The 13,764-nt window shown below is 40.7% G+C and overlaps 1 protein-coding gene across 12 annotated transcripts in view; it reads left to right on the forward strand.

The window, feature by feature from the left end:
* Positions 1–13,764, forward strand: part of LOC105496587 (BTB domain and CNC homolog 2) — a 368,815-nt gene that overhangs the window by 227,711 nt on the left and 127,340 nt on the right. For 8 of the 12 annotated variants that reach the window (XM_071096719.1, XM_071096716.1, XM_071096715.1 and 5 more), the window contains one exon: positions 8,894–8,973. The exons of the other annotated variants lie outside the window; for them this stretch is intronic. In XM_071096719.1, coding sequence (XP_070952820.1) covers positions 8,950–8,973 — 24 coding nt within the window. In that variant the 5' untranslated portion in view covers positions 8,894–8,949. The remainder of the gene's footprint in view (positions 1–8,893; positions 8,974–13,764) is intronic. 12 annotated transcript variants of the gene reach the window in all.

Raw genomic sequence — 13,764 nt, forward strand, 5'->3', positions numbered from 1 at the left:
TTCCAGTGCTTTGGGAGGCCAAGGCAGTGGGATTGCTTGAGACCAGGAGTTGGAGGCTGCAGTGAGCTATGATCATGCCCTTGCACTTCAGCGTGGGTGACAGAGCAAGACTCTGACTCCCCACAAAAAAACAAAAAACAAAGGAAAGAAAAGGAAAATAAACAAACTTGAGTGCTCTGTGAACACAGCATCAGGAATGGAGAGGGTGTCAGAGACTGTCTTGTAACCAGTGGTTGAAGGAACAGAGAAAGGTTAACCTGGAGAAGAGAAAAACAAGGAAAGACACAAAAGCTGCATTTAGATATCTGAAAGACATTTGTTATTCTAGAAAATGCAGAACTAAAAGAAATTATAGAGAAAGAGATTTGGGCTCAAAACAAGAATTTTCTTCCAGATACAGCTAGCCCACAGTGGAACCTGTGGCTTCATTTAGTAACAGTGAACCCCCTGTTACTAGAATGAGAGTCATTGTCTTTTGGGGCCATGTTTGAGGCGGGGGCTGCTGTAGACAAGACTGCTGCACTGTGCAGGAGCACAAACCAGATAACCCTAGTATTTTAAAGAATCAGAGTCCTCACTCCATGCAGAATCACAGTCAGGATGATCTTGGGACATCAACTGCAACCGCCATGCTGGGTCTGCTTGGCTTGGTACTCAGCAGTCATCTGGCCACAGGCTACAGGATAAAGCTGGGGATGGGGTGAAAACAAGGGAGCCAGCTACTTCCTCAAGGAGGCTGTTCAGTGAAACAGAAGGAGCATTGGATCAAGTCCCAGTCCATGTGCTTCCTGGTCTCTTGCTAGCTGTGTGAGTGGCTCCCTCGAAGCCTGCATTTCTTGCCATGCAAAATGGAAATGATATTGTTCACTTCACAGAATTGAGGAGGTTTAAGGAAGATGAAGGAGTCCTTTGTGGATGGCAATGTGCTGTCTGTAGGTGGTTGCTTGTCCAGAGCCCCTGCTCCTCGACTGACAACCTCTGAACTCAGTTTTGTCACCAGTACGATGGACATAATTTCCTTCCTTGCAGGTGGCTTTGAACTGGATGAGTAAATAAAATGTTATATATAAAAGTCCCCAGCAGAGTACCTGCCACAGAGTAGATGATCGTGTTGTCAGCCTCCACCCTCTGGAGCTGAGGAAGACAGTAGAGGAGTGTCCTTTCTCACCCACCTCTGCCAGTCAGGTTCTCGGAAGGTTCTCTTTTACCTGCCTGCATACCTGACCTCATGCTCGCATTCCTCTCCTGCTTCCCTGTCACCTTAACATGGAGTCGTCTTCTCTGCTTTTTCTTCTTCCTTCCTCTTCTGCTTCCATCTTTTCCTAATACTCTTTTCTTCCTTATCTCCCGCTAATTTCCCTAATCACCGCCTTGTCTGCATTCTGTAAAGGATTATTCTAATGAGCACAAAGTTTAAAATAATATTCTCAGGAACTTTTTTGTTCAAAACAAGATGTTATATGCAGCATTTTGGGGAGGGAGTGGTGAGTCCTTTTCCATTTTCCTCTGCATTTGCTTAAAGTCTTTTTTTTTTACGTTAACATTTTCCCATTCTTGCATCCCTTGGGCTTGTAGTCATTAACTTGCCAGACACACAGCAACTGATTGTCTTTATGACGTTGCTAAAGTTAGGAGAGTGTCATTCACAGGGAACTTAACCCATATATTAACTCAGACATAGCAAATTGCTAAATACGTGCCTTTAAATAAAGAGCTTCAGAATGCCAATTTGATTCTCTTGTTCACATCCTCTCTCATTGAAAGGGGGTTGCTGAAACAGAAAAAGCAACGGGAAGGGGAGGAGAAATTTCAACTGTTTTACTGAGTCAGAAATTGGAACACTGCCATCCGGATACAGGCATCTCATCCATCCTTCCATCCATCCACTCAGTGTTCAGGAACCAAGTCCTTGTCTCAGACCCAGCAGCGGACTGTGGGGCACACACTGAAGTGAGTGATACAATCCCGCCTTCAGGCTTCCTCCCATCCTAGTCTGTGACTCGAGCATCAGGAACTGTGGCTCATTCATCTGTGGATGCCCAGGAATCCTCATGAGATCTAGTTCAGTAAATGTGTGAGTAACAGTAAAAGCAGAAAGACAGAGGGAAGGAAAGAAGGAAGGAAGGAAAAATAATCAAAGGAAGAAAGGAAATTGTATTTTACTTAGTGCCGGGGTGTAAACTGGTACATGCTGTAAGTGTGATTTAATGATGACAGTGCGAATCCAGGGGAGCATTGCTGCTTGTGGAAATTTGAATACAGTTTACAGGAAAGCAATGCTAATTATCCTCATCCATATAAAAGTCAGAACGGAAGCCACACACTCTCCAGGTGCATCCCTTAGAATATGTAGAATTTCTTCTGGTTTTTCTCCCACTTAGCTATGTTGATTTTTACTTAGCAGAATAACTTTTACCACTCCAGTCATTTCTAATTTTTAGGTCAGAAAGCTGAATTTCTTCCTTTCCAAGGAAACAAACAACAACAACAACAAAAAACTGTTTCTCCCCACCTCTTATGGAGTATGATGTTTCTCTGGGAGCCACTGACTACAGGAAAGAGCGTGACTCTTGCCTCTTGGGTCAGCTCGGAGCATGGTGTTTCTCTGGGAGCCCCTGACTATGGGAAAGAGCGTGGCTCTTGCCTCTTGGGTCAGCTCGTGACTCACCGGCAGCCCTGGGCCTCAGCGTCTCCATGGGAGGTACAGGAAGAGAAATGCTTACCTTGTGGACACCCCGGCATTGTCCTGACATTCACATGAGAAGAGACATATGCAAAAGCACTTTGAAAACCAAGGTGCTATGTGAGGACTTTTATTGTGAAATATAAAGACATTAGCTTTATTTTTCACAGTACATTTATTTGTTTCTAAAATCTCACATAACACTCGAGGTCATTTGCTGTCCATGGTTTCGTCAGCTGCCAAACTCTGTTTAAAGGAAACTTGTAACATCTTTTAAAAAAGAAGCAGTTTTCTTCTTTTCACCAGAAAATGATCTGGACCTTTGTCTTGCACACAAGTACACATTTACATTTGCCCTTTTTTCATAAACCAATGCAAAGATACTTGAGCTTTCAAGTTTCACTCCTCTGAGTTTCCACAATACTTTGTTCCTATCTTTAGTATCCCCCACACTGCCTCTGCAGAGTTGAATAAAGCTAGACCCCACCCTCAGAGTTCACCATCTAGCAGAGGACCTAAGACATTCACAAACAGCTGTGATGTAGACAGCAAGTGACAGGTGCCAGTTTGTTAGCTAGGTAAAGCAGAGAGTAAGGGCATACCTGGTGGAGGCTAACTAGCCTCTTAAGCAGGACAAGGAGAAAAGAAAAAGCAAGACATATTTGGGCATCCTAGCATTGTGTTACCGTGCAATGTGTTTGTCTTTATTTTATCCTTATTATTATGTCATAGGATCTTTGAGGACAGGGACTTTCTGATTCATCACTGCTATACTCAGTGGTGCCTGAGATGAGCTTACAAGTTAGGTCTTCCTAAATGGTTGCTTGAGTGAATATATTCTATAGCATGTCATGTTTAATTTCAATCTCAAAATTAATTCCACAATTTTTTAAAAGCTCTGAACTTAATTCCAAATGAGATGTTTGATACTTTTCCAAATAAGTATCTTTTAACTCTGGAGGAAAAAAATACCAAGCATTTCTTGAATACCAAGTGATTTTGTTTATGCTTTGGGTGTAAACTGAATGCACAGAGATCTCAAGGAACCTCAGAAATATTTGTTATAGTCATTGATGTATCCCCAGTGCTTAGAACTACACCCAACATGGATTGGGTGCTTAATAAATATTTGTTGAGTGAATGAATGAATTCGATAAACATTTATTGAGCATCTAGTATATGTCAAGTCCTGTGGTATACTCTGGGGACTAGCTACAATGATAAATACACTGTGACCACACTGCATGCATAGTCTATTATCTCCCTCCATTGAAAGAACGTATGTGTCTGGTGACACCCCCTGGCCTGGGGAGAAGCAACCATGTCTTGTGCACAGCCGATTACCACCATTTGGAAGTGTTGAACACGTAACAAACAAAGCTCAATGGCAGCTTAACTGCCAGTCAGTTATGTTCAGCCAGTCAGTCAGTCTGTGTTCTCATTTCATAGTGAACTTCAGCTCCACCCTCTCCCTCCCCACCTTCACTGTTCCCCAATGTGGCCAGTTCGTCCTCTGCATCCTCTCTCACATGCCCTCTCCTGCCATGGCTCTGGCCACTGGAAGGGGCATGCCTGACCTTGTTCGTGCCCTCCTTGCATGAGTGTCTCCTGCCTCCACAACACTCGCAGTGCCACCTGGGGTTTGATCGCGTCACTGGCCCACTCAGGATCCTTCAGCAGCACCTCACTACTTACTGCGTAACATCCCAGCTCCTCTCCCTGGCATTCAAGCCACTCTGCGCTCTGACCCTAACCTGCTTCCCAGCCTCACCTTCCACCTTGCAACAGCCAACCTAAATTCCACCACATTCCACAAGAACGGCTCCGTCTTTCATCTCTGTTCCCTTCCACAGAACGTTTTCTTTTCCTGGAACGACCTTCCCCTTTCCCCTACTTGTCAAAATCGTCCTCATTTTTTGCCACCAGACCACATGCTATTCTCACTCTCAAATCCAAAGTGACTGTCCCAGCCAAAAGTTATTTTTCTTTCTCTGCCCTATTACAACACTCAAATTATACCATTCATGTGTTCCCTATTACATGTTGCTTTTATTGTAATTGTGAATCATACGAGTGCCTGCTCTATTCAGGGACTGCTATGTACACCACCCACCCTTTCTATAATTCTCAACCAGCCTGCAAGGTGAATACCATTATCAGTGGTGTTCGTGGTCTGTCCAACATCACACAGCTAATAAGAATGGAGCCAGGCTGTAAGGCTGTGTATGTCACTGCAAAGCTTGTGCCCTGCCCGCTCTAGCAGCTGCCTCACTCACAGTTCCTGGTTGTCTTGTGTTTCTCCATGAGTAAAGTGGGGTCCTTGACCTTATGTATCTTGGTTCCAAATGTAATATGGTTCTATTGAGTGTCCTCATGGGCTGAGAACACATGACTTAATAATACCTTGTACCCAGTAAATGTGGCATGAAGGAATGCCTGAGATGTCTCTCTTTTCTTCTGTCGTTTATGCTGAAGCACATGCTCAGCTCTATTTGGTGTTTATCAGGACCTGACACCTTGGTACTCCCACCATCTCCTAGGCTAGTCTGCTCTCTTGTTCCTGGATTACTAAATTGTCCTAACTATTCTCCTTGCCTGGAATCCACCCTACCCTCTGCCACCAAACTCATCTTCATAAATGTCAACTAGGTCACATATTCCAGTAACATATGGCTTTAACTCCCTGAAAGTCAGGGTCCTTCACTTTGCCTCATCACCCCCAACCCATGACCCAGAGTCACTTGGCCAGCTATAGCTTCTACTTACCCCAATCTCATTCCTCTCCCTGAGCCACTGGTCGCCTCTCTCGTATGCACCACACGAATTCCTGTGCAGTGTTCTTTGATCATTAGGTTTGATTTTTCCACATACATGCTCTTTCTCCTCTCCAGCTGTGGGCTTATTGGTTTCTTTAGTAAGTATATATTGAGCCTGGCTGTGAACCAAGCACTGCACTGGACTCTGGGAACCTAGAAAATAGAAAATAAGACCTGCCCTCAGAAGGCGTCCAGTTTACTGCGGTACGTAGACATAAAAGTAGGCAGCATAAAGAAAAGTAGTGAAAAAGAAACAGGAATGTGTAGGGAACTGTCATATTCTACCCATTCTTCATGATATGCTGCCCAAGTTTTTTGTGTGTCCAAACTAATTTTTCCCTTTTATAAATCCTTATAATTCTAATTCTCCTGCAACATTCATTTTGACATTTAGTCACATTGCCTTCTATGGTTATTTAAACGTTTCCCACACATGTCCTGCTTCCACAAGTGGATTTTAAGTGCCTTCAAACAAGGTGTATGCTTTATGTGTTTTATACCAGCTTCATCAGTTAGCATTAGCTGTGTAACAACACTTCCAAATTTAGTGGCTTAAAACCACAAACATCTATTATTTCTCACGATACTGTGGATTGGCTGGGCAGTTCTGGTTTGGACTGGCTCAGACTGGGGCTGAATAATCTGGGATAGAGGTAGGCAAACCATAGCCCACAGGCCTGCCACCTGTTTTTGTAAATAGGGTTTTATTGGAATACAGCCACTCCCATATCATCTATGGCTGCTTCCGCACTACAACAGCAGAGCTGAGTAGTTGGAATGGGTATGATCATATGGCCCACAAGCCTACAGTATTTACTGCTGGTCCTTTAAGAAAAAGGTTGTTACCCCCCCCCCCCCCATTCTAGGATGGTTGGTCTGGGGAGGCCTCACCTGAGATGACTCATCTCTGTTCCACATGCTCTCTCATCCTCCAGCAGGCTAGCCTGGAATTCTTTATATGGTGGCCTCAGGAGTCAAAAAAAAAAAAAGGCAGCAGGACCTACTGCTTTATACCAAACTGCCTGCTGGACATGCCTCAAGGATTTCATATTAAACCTGTCTGGACTGGAACGCATTACTTTATCAATGTGCAGACTTTTTTATTTTTTTAAAGTTTCTGCTTACCTCATATTTTCTGTTATGCCTTTGATAAAAGCAAGTCCTATGGCTCCCCGAGTCAGTTTTGGAGGGGCTGCCCAAGACTCTGTAAAGAATAAATTATTGTAGCCATTTGAAAAACAGTCCACCACATCAGCCCATTCTTCCCAACCCCAGTGTCTGGCATCGAGCACGTGATAGGTACGTGCTTGCTGAATTGAATTAAAAATATAAATAGAATTTTTGGAGGAAGGGAGTATATTAAATAGTTATTGTATAAGTACCATGTACCAGGTGCTGGGATACAACAATGTACAAAGCATGCAGTTCTCATCCTCAAGGAGCACACAGTCAAACATCAATTCAGTGCATCCTTTCTGTCCAGTTGTGAAATGGGCTTTCTCTCTAGGATTCTCGTTAAGGATCTTTAGCATTTAACTATGGCTCTACTATCCATTTGTCATTTCCTTTCTACCCCCACTACCCACTCATTAGCTGGACTTTTCAAGCCTGCACAAGGCCTGCTTTAGGATGCCCCTGCTTCCAGCCTCTTCTTAACCAGTGCCCCTGCACATGCTCCTAATGCCCCACTTTTATCAGGCTGCTCCTTGCTCAGGAGCCTAACGCATTCACCAAATTGAGCCCAGACCTCTAATATCCTAGAGCCAGCAACCCATCACAGTCCCCACGCTCCTTCTTGTCTGGACTGCTTCTTGTCTGGACCATATTCCTCAGAATATTCACTGTGCATCCTGTGTCCATGCCTCACTTGTCCTCTCTGCGTAGGGTATCTCCCCTTCCCATATGTGCCTGTTACGATACTATGCATCTGTCAAGGCCAGGCCAGATGCCACCTCCTCCATGCTGCTTCCCTGGTTGACCCTACTAAAAGTTATTTCCTCTTCTGCATTCACAGGGTACCAAGTTGGGAATGCTGCTCAAATGGCACATATCACATTCTGTTTGGCATTTGAGTTATCCTGAGTCATGCATTTCATGCATTGCACTCTTCTTGAGATTAAGGACCCAGTCTTACTCATTTTCATTTCCTTCTGAATGCCTTGCATAAAGGATACTTTTGGTAGAATCTCGTTTTCTGAATAAATAACTGATACTTGCATAGTGCTTTTGCCATTTCCCAACTCTTTTATTTGCCATATTTCTTTTTTTTTAAATTATTATACTTTAAGTTCTAGGGTACATGTGCACAACGTGCAGGTTTGTTACATATGTATACATGTGCCATGTTGGTGTGCTGCACGCATTAACTCATCATTTACATTAGGTATATTTCTAAGAGGCCATTGGTTTAAATATATTATGTACCACCAAGAAAGAAAAAAAATTGATTAAAATATAAGCCACCAGCAGTAAGATATATCCTTCCTTCTGAAATATCATTAAGTGAAAAATGTACAGACTGGAATCTGTGACATACAGAATATTAAATCCAGTTCAGATATCTATCGGTATCCAATTAGACATTTATAAAACACCTAAATATACCAGGCATTAGAATCTCACAACAGCCATATGAAAGAGGTAGAGTGGGTAGTAGTATTCCCATTTTACAGAGGAAAAAATTGAAGTTCAAAAGGGCTCCAGTGCTTTTTCAGAGTGAAACAAATGTAAGTAAAAGAGCCAAAGCTTAGAGCATAAATCTTACGGTGAAAACAAAGCTGCCTTCCTAAAATCACCTGTGGGTATCAAAATCTGTAAGTCACCTCTTATTATCAGTGTGCACCTTTTGCTTTCTTTTTATAGCACTACCTACCCAAAACTATATGCACATCACTTGGCCTTTCAATTTGTTTTTCCCAGCTGCATTGTTTTGTCATGTTACCCCAAGAACATCCTGTTACTTGGCATAACATAATGTAATGTGATGTGATATTTCATGCTCCTTAGGAAAAATTAGAATGATTGTTGGATGCTTAGATTTTTCTTGGGAAGTAATTAGCAGGCAGAATCTCTGTCACACACACACCCCCATAGGAGTTTCTCAACCATCATTAACCTCAAAATAGTAGAAGGCTTTCCAAACCCAACACTTCACTTAATTAATTACCTCGTCTGAATACTTGCTTTTAGATTTTAAGAAATACTTTGTGGAATATGCAGTTGAGAGACAAAACATTTTATTGGTATATTTAGATATTTGTTACATTTTAGAAGGAATTGGTATGTGCACATTTTGACTTTTACATAAAGCTCAAGCTTGTTTTAAAGAACAGGTACACTGAAAACTCTTTTCCATATACATCTGGTTGTATTTTCATTTTATTCAAATTGCCAGGTAAAAGAAGAAAAACGCAAGTGGAAGAGACTTCCCAGATCAGCAGGAACTGGAATATGTTCAAGTCTTGGCAGAGCCAGGTCAGCCTTTCATCTGTCTAAGGGAGACATGTTGAAATACCCACACTGCTCTCAGGATTATTCAGACTTTATTTGAGTAGTTTCTTAATTGCTGGTCACTACACTTTAGGGGGGAAAAAAAAAAACAGTTGGAGAGAAGGGAAAGAGTCAAGAAGACTAGCCAAATGATACAAAATAAGATCTGTAAAGGAAAATCAAGAGAAAGAGGTTGTTTGGCTTAGAGAAGAAAAAGTAAATTTCTAGTACATAAAGGTCTTTGGGTGAAGAAAATTACAGTTCAGCTGTATCCTATGACCATTAATCACAAAACAAGAGGAAATTGCTATTTGTGCTAGACACATTGCATGGTGATAGCATCCTAGAAGTAATTCCCAAGGGATAGTGAGGTGTCCATTCTAAGACCTTTAGGATTCAGTTGCCTAAAGTGGATAGAGACCAAACTAGGAAATTTTGTAAGACCCCTTTAGCTGTATATTGAGTTAATCACCTACTTTTATAACTACCCAAACACTTTTGGATCATAATTATCAGATATGTTCTATAGTTTCTACCTCTAGCTGCTGTGAAATGGGTAAATTTGAAGGTAGGGTGGAGTAGACTTCATGAGAACTTGGTGAATAAAGATTACTCAGCCCCCAAGTCCTTATGTAATATAGGTGTCCTAGCCCTTCTGTCTTGTAGGTCATAAGGATGACTCACGCCACGCACATGTTTCACATCACCTCTTAAAGACTTACAGGTGCTTAATCTTTTGAAGAATATTTTCCCTGAAAATATTCCCTTTCTTTCCTGCATGATCAGTTTCTCCCTTTGCACTAAATTTTTCCCATTGGCATAAAAAACCTTTAATATTTCCCCAGGACAAAACTTCCTTATGTCACATTCTCCTTTAGCTTCTACTGCACTTTACTGCTCCCTTTCACACAAAACACTTCGAACTTCTTGTCTATAGGTATTATCTAGACTCATCTCCTGTTATCCTTGACACACTCCATTAAAGTCTCTGACACCACTGCTTCACCAGAACTGTTCAGATCAAAGCTACCAGTTACCACCTTGTCGCCTCATCTTCCTCAGCTTCTCAATAGCTTCCAGCACAGTCAATCACTCCCTTCTTCCTGGAACCCACTTTTCTCTGAGCCTCCATGACAGCTCCTCTCTTGGATTTTTTTTTCCTTCTCAATCACCGCTGCTGTCTCCTCCTCTGTTAGTTTCTGAATTGATGTGCCCTGGGGCTCAGGCTGTCCCTATGTTTTCTCTCTGCCCTCTCACTTGTTATCTCCTCTGCTTCCAAACCTTTATGGCAACACCTCCCCAATTTATATCTTCAGCGCAGCTCTCTTCCCTAAATATCAGACTTATATATGCAACAGGGTACTTGACATGTCCACTTGGATGTTTGATAATCATTTCAAACTTAACATATCCAAAACAGAACTCTTAACTTCTACCCAGGCCCTAACCTACACAGACACTGGAAACTGTCCATCTCCCAATTATTCTTATCTCAGTAAATGACACCATCAGCCATCAGCCAGGGGTCCTGTACCTCACCTTCCACGTCCAAACTATCAAAAACTCCTACTGTTTTATGCCCAATCAGATATCAAGTCATTTCACCTCTTTCTATCTCCTCTGCTACCTCTCTCAGACATGTTGCTTCAGTTTCTCACCTAAACTACTACATTAGCCTCCTACCTGGCTCTGCTTTCATTCCTGCCTCCCTGCAGTTCATTCCTACAGAGAATCCAGAAAAAGCTCTTCAAAATCTACAATCAGATGTGACTGTCCTACTTTCTAAAAACTTTTAAAGAGGACCTCCTCTTCTGCCAGTATAACAGACTTTGTACTCCAAGGGGTATCTCTGTTGCATTTTAGAACTCCTAGGAAGTAATGAAAATATCTAATAAAAAAATACAAGTAGCTAAGTGCATATATGTCAACAGTAATCAAGCCAGAAAAGGCAGACTTACCCATCACTTGTGTTTGTGTGTGATGGTCATGTGGGGGTGCAAATGGGGACTGTACTGCAACTCCCCCAGTTTAAGCCTGGGATTCTAGAAGGGAGATAAAATAGCCCAGGTTGGTAGTACCACTAAATTCCAGAAAAAGCAAATGTAATTTAGGCTTCTAGTTTTTTTCACAGATTAGGATCTTGAGCTTTCAAAAAAGATTATCAAACAAGGAAACAAACCACCATGAGTGAAAGTCAGCAAAAGTAGCATTAATGTATTGATTACTCCTTCCTCACCAAGGACTTTAGATGTTTGAATTATCAGCTAAGAAGAAACTAGACTACCTTATATAAAGAAAAATTAACTTAAATATAGAATACAAAAATGGTGAACAGCAGTGGTCTATCACAATCACCAGGCACTTTTGAAAAAGAGCTAAAGAAAACTTTCAGTAATAAAAAAGTAATTATCAAAAAATTTAGTGGATAAGCTTTTTTGTAATGGATTAATTAATGAACTGGAAAATAAAACAAATAGTTTCATGCAATGGAGCACAAACAGACAAAGAGATGGAACTGTAAGGAAGAGAGGTTAATAAGTTTGGAGGGCAGAATAAGCAAGCCTAACATAAGCCTATTTAGAGGGTCAAAGGGAACGAAAATATGCAGAATGGAGATGAGACAATATTTAAAGAGATTGTGGCTCAGAATTTTTCAATAAGATGAGAAATACTGATCCAGAGATACAGGAAGCAGTGTATCTAAAAAGACAAATAAGCATTCACAACTTTTTATGCCGTAAATCACTGAAGACAGCTCTCTTAAAAGAAGCCATAGGGAAAACAGGCCACATCCACAAAGGCACAATACTTAGACTGACAGCAGACTTCTCAACAGCAATGACTAAATCCAGGAGACAGTAAAATATTTTCAAAGTTCTGAGAGAAAATAATTTTCAACTTAAATTGTGTTTTCAGCAAAAATAACCTTCAAAATGAGAGTGAAATATTTTCTTCAGACATACAAAACCTAAGGGAGTTTACCACCAGCAGACTTACACTGAAGGAACTTCAAAGAATATACTTCAGGCTGGGTATGGTGACACACACTTGTAATCCCAGCATTTTGGGAGGTCAAGCCAGGAAGATTGCTTGAGGCCAGTTTAAGACCAGTCTGCACAACACAGTGAGACCCTGGTTCTACAAGAATAAATAAATAGCCAAATGGGTGGTGTATACCTGTAGTCCTAGCTACTCAAGAGGCTGAGGTGGGAGAATCACTAGAGCACAGGAGTGGAAGACTGCAGTGAGCCCTGATCACACCACTGTACTCCAACTTGGATGACAAAGCACAACCCTGTCTGTTTAAAAGAAGAAAAAAAAAGCATATACTTCAGAAAGAAGAAAAGAGCAAAAGGTCTGAAAAATAGAAATGGTAAGCAAAGAAATCGGTAAACATGTAGGCAAATCTAAACAAATATTGCTGGTTTAAAATACTGTGTAAAACTTCCTATATATGAGGAAGGAGATAATCAGAGTTTGCATTATAAGGTCCATTTTTTCTGAAGGGGTTAAAGTACTAATTTTGGATTTCAAGGGTAACTGCTAAAAGAAAAGAACTAGTATATAACTTCTAAGCCTGATGTTCAATAAAGAAAAAAGAAAAAATGCGTAAAGCATAGGAAAGTAGGCCAAATAGAAAATAATATTATAAAAACAAATACAAATATATCAGCAGTCACAATATATGTAACTGGCCTAAACTTTCTGGCTAAAAAATAGAGTAAAAATTAAGATTTTTTTTAAAAAATGTAATACCAATTCAGCTATACAGTGTTTAGAAAAATATACCTTTAACACAGAAAGACAAAGAAAGATCAGAAGTAAAGGGATGGAAAACATATTCAAGCAAATACCAATCAAAAGGCAGCTAAACTAGTTTTGTTGATATCAGTCAAAACAGACTTTAAGGGCTCGGTATGGTGGCTCATGCCTGTAACCCCAGCACTTTGGGAGACCGAGGCAGGCAGATCATTTGAGGCCAGGAGTTCGAGACCAGCCTGGCCAACATGGCGGAACCCTGTCTCTACTAAAAATGCAAAAAATTAGCTAGGCATGCTGGCCTGCATCTGTAATCCCAACTCAGGAGGCTGAGGCACGAGAATCGCTTGAACCCAGGAGGCGGAGGTTGCAGTGAGCCAAGATCATGCCACTGAACTCCAGCCTAGGTGACAGAGAAAGACCCTGTCTCTCAAAAATAAATAAATAAATAGATGATAGATAGATAGATAAATAGATAGATAGATAGATAGATAGATAGATAGATAGATAGATAGATAGATAGAAGACTTTAAGACATAAAACATTAATCAAGGTAGAGAGAGCACTACATATTGATAAGGTTTTAATTCATTGGAAAGGTATAACATTTCTATATAGCATCAAAACATAAAACAAAAATTAATAAAACTATAGAGAAATTTCACATTTCTCCAAGTTATTGCTTGGTCAAGCACATAACAAATAATTAGTAAAGGTATATAAAATTGAAACAGTACAACTAAATAGTTTGATTCATAGAATCTTGCATCAAACAATTATAATATATGTGTTCTTCACAAGGAAGAATTACAAAACTTGCCCTTATACTACGCCCCCAAAACAAGTCTCAACAGATTTCCAAGAATCAATATAATGACCACATTATCTGATCATAATACAATTAAATTAGAATTCAGTAGCTAAAACATAAACCTCCCAAAATTCCCCTTATATGTGGAAATTTTTTAACATTTTAAAATAATTCTTTGATCAAAGATGTAATAATGGAAAATTTAA

Source organism: Macaca nemestrina, chromosome 5 (assembly GCF_043159975.1).
Source record: "Macaca nemestrina isolate mMacNem1 chromosome 5, mMacNem.hap1, whole genome shotgun sequence".
Lineage (NCBI taxonomy): Eukaryota > Metazoa > Chordata > Mammalia > Primates > Cercopithecidae > Macaca > Macaca nemestrina.